The following is an 8,292-nucleotide window of genomic DNA, read 5'->3' on the forward strand; positions in this document are numbered from 1 at the left end:
ACTACACGAAACTGATGTTTAAACAACTAACCAAATCTGATACAGTACAGACCCATTCCTGTGGAATTAATACTTAGGCTAAGATGAACACTGAACCGTCGAAAGTTGTCATTAAACAACATACATACTGGCCATACCAAGCTACATTACTTAGAAAAAGAAGAAAAAAAACCTTACAAAATCTCTGGACTGTGAACCTATATTTACAGCAACCAAAATGCATATATAATCCCAATGAATCAGCAGAATCAGTCCATTCTCCGGCTCCAGAGAGACAAACAAAAAAAAGACTCGCCGGAAGATTGGATTATGAAGAAGAAGAAGAATCTGAGATTGGATTAGGTTTGAATGATTTGGCAACGGATTTATAAAGATTCTCTTCTTCAAAAGGTTTTGAGACGTAACCATCCATTCCACTCTTCAAACATTCTTCATAGGTTGCATGAATCACATCCGCGGTCATCGCCAGAATAGGTAAATGCCATTCGAGCTTCGTCTTCTCTTTTGCTTCCTGCTCCATCATCCTTATCTGCCGAGTCGCTTCAAATCTGATAACCAAAAAGACAAAAAAAGAAAACAACAAAATCCAAATCAAACTATAGTAACGTTATGTTTAGGCGGCAAACTAAATTCGGTTAATAGTTAGTTACCCGTCCATCTGTGGCATCTGAATATCCATGAAGCAAGCATCAAAACTGTGTGGAATCTGAAGCAAACCCAAAGCAACTTGACCACTCTCTGCACAAACCACCTCAGCTCCAAATTTCTTGAGAGCTCCTGCAGCTACTCTCCGGTTTACAATATTATCATCAACCACAAGAATCTTTTTCCCGGTAAGCAAGCTTTTGAGTGTTGCCGGAGATGATCCCTCAGGATGTTGTTGTCTCGTCTTTCTCAGCTCAAGAACTTGTTGCAGACACGCGCCGATCATGCTTGCTCTTAATGGTTTCATTATTACCGTATCTGCAAACCCTGCTGATTTAGCTCTGTCGAATTCTGAATTTGTAATGTTTGTTGCGAATAGAGCTAGTTTTGGTGACTTGTGTTGAACGTTTCCATTACTTCTTGAGTTCAATACACGCATCTCTGAGTCTATATCTTCAGTTGAAATCCATGAATCTTTCTCTACTAAGATCATATCCAGCTGCGGTTTTGTTGTTCTGTGAAAGGCAAAAAAAGAGTTATTCAAGTAGTTGGCATATATATAAACTGATATGTTACCAATTTTGTAACCCTCCAAATCAATTTAACCAAATATAAAATAAGCTTTCAATGTTTTACCCGGATGGGAGAGGAGAACCGTTTCTTCCAAAAGCAGCAGCAGCAACAACAGCAGTTTTGAGACTTGTCACGACATCGACATTGATTCCAAGTCTTTTCATATGGTATTTAGTCACGGCAGCTCTAACGGGCTTAGCATCAACAACTAAAGCTCTCATTCCTTTAAAAGTAGAAGGCAAGTGCTCAACGTTAGGTTTCTTCAAATGGTTAACCGCACTGCATTTATCGCATTTCTCTAACACAGCCGTGAACCAGAACGTGCTTCCAATGTGAGGTCGGCTTATGAAACTTATCTGACCGCGCATAAGTTCAACAAGGCACTTGCTTATACTCAAACCAATCCCAGTACCTCCATAATTTCTTGAAGTTGAACTATCCGCTTGCATAAACGGCATAAAAACACGGCCTTGCGCAGCTAAAGGGATTCCAATACCTGTGTCTTCAATCGAAACCATAAGCCTAACATTGCTGGAAATGTCAAAGTCTGATAACAACTGCTCCTCAGAGACCAAATGCTTGAATGAATCCCAGCTATTCCGACCATCAGCAGCTTCGTAACCGCTCAATGTGTTGTAACTTGACGGTTTAGAGGCAACGATCATTTCTTCTGAAACTCCTCCTCCATTCAATATTGCAGTTTTTGGTTCAGCTTCATCTTTTAATTGTTCCGCAAGATGGACTTTAACAAAGATATGTCCTTTCTCTGTGAACTGTCAATAAGAAGACAACATCTTGATCAAACAAGAATCCAATATCGATGAGAAACGAAAACACTTTATGATAAAAGAACTAACTTTAACCGAGTTTCCAACAAGGTTTATGATTATCTGTCTGAACCTCCCTGAATCTCCTTTGACTATCTCTGGTACTTTGTCCGAAACGAATACCGCAAGCTGCCAAATTTGAAATCAAGAAATCAGCAGCAACAACTCCAAAAGGATGTATCTTTTTTCCATGGATTGAAAACTCACCTCAATGCCTTTGTTCCGTGACTCCTCAGAGAACAGAGAAAGGACATCATCTAGTATTGAACGGATATCGAAAGGTACAGATTCTAGTTCCAGCTTTCCAGCTTCAATCTTGGCACGATCAAGAACTTCATTTATCAACGCAATCAATGCTTTGCCACATACTTGAGCGGTTTGAGCGTAGTCTCTCTGTGTTGAGCTAAGTTCTGTATCTAGCAGCATAGCAAGCATTCCTGCAGAAAGAAAAAAAAAAGACAAAAACCAAAATCTGTGAGTCAGTTTGAGAAACTAAAGATGAAAGGCAACAGTACTGAAACTTGTTTGACGATATGGTACCAAGAATGCCATTCATTGGTGTCCTGATTTCGTGAGACACGGTGGCAAGAAACTGCGATTTAGCGACATCAGCAGCTTCTGCTCGGACTTTAAGCTCTTGCATTTCATGGAAATCGTCTTCGACTTTTACTATGTGCATAGCTGCACCATACAGTATATAACCAACCAAGAAACCAATCGCAAAGAACAATGGCACAGTTGTGAGGACATTCAATGGTATTGGTGCCTTTTGGTGGTACCTGCACTCGAAATTGTTAAAACAAGACATCAGGTTTTATATATTAGGAAATGTTTTAGTTTAAAGATCTTATGTTTGGTACCTGCATATCATCTTATGTTTCCTGAAGGGGTCTCCGAAATCAAGCTTGCTCTCATGGGACAGAGATGTGTCACCTTCTTCATCTTGATTGCCGTACATGACAAGTGGATCTGATGCATTGGTGATATCATACACATGCACAACTATTGCTTGGTTACCAGCAAGCTGACCAAGTAAATTCTCGACTAGAGACTCCACATCAAACGCACCACCAAGGTACCTGCATTTCAAACTCAAGCATCAATCTTCACATGATCACACACATAAACTAATCTTGAAACCTCTAAATTTCTTTTTACTTGATCACAGGCAAAACCAATCTTTCAATCTCAAAAAATTTGCTTCTTATAACTTTACCCTGCAGTGGCTGCAATACGCTCTTGGACAGTTGGGTTTTCAGGAAGAGAAGACTTGTAGACAGGGAATGTCAACACAACTCCAAGATGGTGAGTTTCCAGCAACCTAAAAGGGCTAGTCAAGACAGCTTTGCCGGTTTCTCTAGCTCGCAAAATGTTCTCACGATCCTCCTGCATATCAAAAGCTAAATTTAAGAAGCTGCATGTAGGTAGATACAGAACTAAAACATCAAAACCAGAAAAATGTTTATATTATTACCTCGCCTGACATCATATCGAGTGACTCAAGGTAAGAGACACTATCTTGAGAGAATATGACAGGAGCATACTCGTCCCTAACCGGTGAAGGCTCTCCTCTGTCCATTGTCTTTATAACCCAATCGTGCTGCCTCTCAAACATCTCCCTCTCAGAATTCTCAACTTTCTCAGCGTAAGCCACTCCACTTAGCAACGGTCTCTCAAACGCTGTTCTTGCTGTATATTCCGCAAATGTCTCCTGCAAAATTTCACCACAAAACCACAGAGCAAAGATTAATAAATTTCCGTATCCTCTGACAATCAAAACAAAGAAACAAACTTTACCTTCATTTACTCAACAGCAAAACTTAAATGAGTAAATTCAAAGACAAAAAAAAGTCAACTTTGCATTAATGAATCTACCAACTCCAAAAAGTTTCCCCAAAGCTTTTGAGCTTTTTAATGAACTCACACACTAACCTGATCAATTGCAGATGGATTCTTGTGGTAATGAAAAGTGGAGACAAGAATAGCCAAAGCATGAACATGATTAACACTAACACTAAACTGATCCTGCAACATTCTAGCTCTTTGATCACACATGCCAACCAAAACCTCTTCTCTTCTAATCTTGTTAGCATCATCCATCCACTGATAAATCCCTTTGCTAATAAACCCAACAATGATGATCCACAGAATCAAAGCTTTAGGTAGCAATGCTCGATGCTCTTGTATGAAAGTTGACCCCTTTTTGTTACCCATTTGATCGTTATTACTACTATTCATCTTCACCGCCACTGAGTGCTGCTGCTGCTGCATCTTGGCAAAACCCATCAACCCAGAACGCCAAAAATCGATTTTTCTCGGCTTGTCAGTCGAATTCAGAGCACCACCCAGTTGATAAAAATCGTTGCTTTTCAATTTCTCCGGTGCTTGAGAATCAGAAACTTCAATCCTTGGTGGCTCTTCTTCTTCTGGGTTTTCTAATTCTTGATGATTGTTGAGTGCCCAGTTCATATCTGAGCTACAACAACAACAACAGAGAAAAAAAAAACGTCTTAGCCAACAACAACAAAAAAAGTTAGAGCCTTTTTGTTGCATTCATTCATATACTACTAAAAAGCATGCGTAGTGTTTGTTTATGATTAAGAATTTTACCATAAACATTGTTTTGCGTGATTCTTTTCAATAGATTACTATATAAAAACAAAAACCCTAGAAACCTGTACACGAAAAAGGACAGTTTTTTTGCAAATTCAAGAACAAAAGAGAGAAAAAAAAAAAAATCAAAGCTTTCTCAAACGCATGGCTCTCAAAAGAAGCAAACTTTGCTCAGTTTCCGAAGGTTTCTTTCTTTCTTACAGAGAAGAATTGAATTAAAAAAATGTTTTGTCACTAATTATTGTCAGAGAAATTAATAATACTAAAACAAAACACTAATCATAAGCTCTTTACAGGCGTGAATGTTATTATTGTTGTTTCTTCTCGGAACAAAGAACACAGCTATGTTCACTGTCTCAAATCCAACAACTTTAAAATAACAATTGAAGCTTTGACCAAAGAACACAGAGAACACACAAACACCAGAAGAACAAACAACGAAGCACACAACAACAACTGAAAAAAAAAAAAAAACCGAAACTTTCGTTAAACGCACATGGAGAGAAAAAATAATAATTTTCATTACCTGTAATGAGTTGGGAAAGGATTGAACATTGCATTATTATAACCTTAAATCTCTTCTTCTCATCACTTTTTAGGAAACAAATTCAATTGTATTCAGTTTTTTTTTTCTTTCTTCAAGCTCTTTCTTCTTTCCTCTTCTGTGTGTTTTTGTTTATATTTTCTTCTTTATGTAAAATGTATAATGAGATTTTATTGCTTTTAAAAGTAAGTAAGTAAAAAATAAAATAGAAGAAAAATGAAATCGAATTTTTTAGATTTTCCCCAGATACGTTTCGCTCTCTCTGTCTATATCAGTTTTTTTGCTCTCTGATGAGCTTCCTTTTCAATTTTATTTATTTATATATACATTTTATATATATGTCTCTGTAGCTTTTTTTTTTTTATCTTTCTCTTTCTAACTTGAGTCCAACTTTGAAGAAGAAAAAGTTTTGGACTTTTTCTTAATGGCTCATGATATGATCCATCCAACAAAAAGTTACTATTTTAGCACAAATTTCCTCAATTAAATTGACCTCAATTTTTTTTTGTCTGTAATAAAGATGATTAAAGATTACCAGACTTTATTATCTCTACCAAAATTTAACGTGTTTAAGGGAGTATATTCAACTTGACATTTTAAGTGATTTGTGTAAAATTTACAAATCATATGTTATTCAATCATAGATTTTATAAAATCTATTAAAATCCTCTGTTATTGAACTGATGATTTAAAAATTTACTTTAAAATCCACTGTTATTGAGCTGATGATTTAAAAATTTATTTTAAAATCTACTGTTATTCAAAATAGATTGTGGATTTGGATTTTAATGATCTTTAGGGAGTATAGAATATTTGAGAGGATTTGTTTAGTTAAAAATACAGAAATCCAAATCTCATAGTTTTAGGTGAGATTTAAAATTTTTTTACAATAAATCATATCAACTTCCCTAAAATCATCAAAATCATTTAAAATCTCATAAAAACTCAAATCATTTGAAATATTAGATTGAATACACCCCTCTAAATTTATTAAACTTAAGTGGAGTATATTTTTGCAAAACTATTATTAGTAGTATCTATTTCTTCACCTTCTCATAAATAGAGAAGTTTTATAAAATTTTAGAAATAAAACGTTTCCATGTTTTAGAAAGAAAAAAGGATAAAAATAGGAATAGGGTGAGTGAGAGAGAGAGAGAGAGGGAGAGACTTTGTACGAAGGTCGCTATCGCATATCTTGGCCGATAATGACATCGCGACAAAGCGCAGATCTGGCCCCATTAAGGCATTTTAGTAGCCTCGTTTTTTTACGAAATTGCACCCCCCTGACATTACTATGTAATATGGGCCTGACCCATAAAGCCCATGATATGTCACACGTGTAAAAAACTTGAGACTACTAGTTGCATATTTTGCATGAGTTTTGGTTGGTGCATGATGATGGATTATAGAATTCTTTTAAAACTGTGTGAATGAGTTTCTAATGTGTTATTTCCTTCCTTGGGTACCAGATTCAACTGTTGACTATTGCTAAAACAATATTTATAGGTTTGTTTTGTAGCCGCAGCATTTTTTGCAACTTTTTCATGGACAAACATCTTGTTAAAACCTTACAAAGAAAATACAAATGTGTTATTAGTCAATGCATTGAAAATTTTGTTTTGAATATTGAGAAATGTGTCGATGGACATACTTTTGTATGATATGGAATCTGACCAATCTCATTTTTAGTTTCACCTTGCATGAAACGTATTCTTCATAATTACTCTCTAATTTTATCCTTTTATTTTAAAAGTTCTCCGCCTAAATAGTTATTTTTTTTCCGCAACTTGTTTTGGATTTATGTTAATGCTGACTTGATGAAGAATGTGACCCTTTATTATGGTGTTGGCGACAATATTGCTACTCATGTATGTCTCTAGCGCAAATTAGACCACAAAGTAAATGACCGTATATATATGATACTGGAGAAAAATCAACATATTTTGGAGAAAACAACATCTTTTTCACTGGATTTGTCAATACGTTTTGGTTGTAGCGAACTCTGCGATTTTTGGAAACACGTATACATCGATATCGTTGTTGGTTCTCTAACCACGTGTGGCACATGTTTCTGCATATTTATTGACTTGTATGATCATTGATCTTTTAGAAGACAAATTTCTTCTTTTTAGACTTGGCAAAGTTAAACAAACTAATCCTAAATGTGCTCCAATATCTTGAACGTTACTCGGGCTCGAGACTAAGTGCGAAACGCGTTTTTTTATTAATCTAGCATTTAGCATATGAGCATAAACCAATCATTCCTATGCACTGACTAATTAATTAAAAAACCTTGAACTAAAGTGTGATAAAGATTAAATGAAATTAAAGATAATGCGGAGTTTTTGATAAAGTTATAATTTTCCGGCGTTCGATTCATATAAAGCATCTATGTTCATGTAGGACACACGATTTTTTTCGACGAGTTTTGCTAATTTTAATCCTTTATTCTCAAAGATGTAAAAAGTAGAATATGTGGGATTTTAGTAGTACACAAAGAGGGGGTAAAAAAGGTGGGTACATAAAGGAAGTGGTGCTAACAAAATGTGTGTGTGTCGGCCATGTGAGATTCATGTTAACTTTATATCATTAAAATCATTTAGTGGCTACAAAATATCCTCTTTTAATTATAGTATTTTATAAGATTTTGTAACATATTTTATTTTTTCTAGTGTTTGTATTTACTCTCTAATTATGTTTTTGGTAATCACATGCTCGACAATCACCTCATTAAACCAATTAACTAATAGTATACATAATAATACAAAAACCGACCCACATTATTTTATAAATTAATTTGGTTATATTTATTTCTTTAGTTAATTATAATCTATTTTGTACTAGTAAATGTTAATAACTTATTAGAAAATTCACACAAACGTGTTCGCTATTATGAGTCAAAAAAGCAAGACTAGTGTATTCGTCCTTTTTTTTCCAAAGGTTATATAAACAATCACGATTTAATAATTACTATCTCAATCAATCGTAATTCAAAAGTCGAATAGAATATTCTATAGAGATAAGATCAACTACATTCATTAAATATGATATCCTATGTTAAACGTCTACAATTATCACTCATAAATCAAC

At 35.1% G+C, this 8,292-nt stretch overlaps 1 protein-coding gene across 5 annotated transcripts; it reads right to left on the minus strand.

Annotated features, from left to right (window-relative positions):
• On the minus strand, positions 1-5,478 carry LOC104710113 (histidine kinase 4). 5 transcript variants are annotated; one of them, XM_010426653.2, is made up of 11 exons: positions 5,185-5,478; positions 3,978-4,516; positions 3,520-3,756; positions 3,262-3,431; positions 2,906-3,124; positions 2,586-2,824; positions 2,253-2,482; positions 2,076-2,174; positions 1,282-1,991; positions 651-1,160; positions 1-548 (listed from the first exon to the last, which is right to left on the minus strand). In XM_010426653.2, exons 1-11 carry the CDS (start codon positions 5,216-5,218, stop codon positions 308-310), a joined length of 3,228 nt encoding a protein of 1,075 aa, XP_010424955.1. In that variant the 5' UTR covers positions 5,219-5,478; the 3' UTR covers positions 1-307. The 5 variants fall into 5 exon arrangements, with proteins under 5 accessions (XP_010424955.1, XP_010424956.1, XP_010424959.1 ...); XM_010426654.2 differs by having other exon boundaries at positions 3,978-4,521; XM_010426657.2 differs by lacking the exon at positions 5,185-5,478 and adding an exon at positions 4,953-5,080.

Source organism: Camelina sativa, chromosome 9, assembly GCF_000633955.1.
Source record: "Camelina sativa cultivar DH55 chromosome 9, Cs, whole genome shotgun sequence".
Classification (NCBI taxonomy): domain Eukaryota; kingdom Viridiplantae; phylum Streptophyta; class Magnoliopsida; order Brassicales; family Brassicaceae; genus Camelina; species Camelina sativa.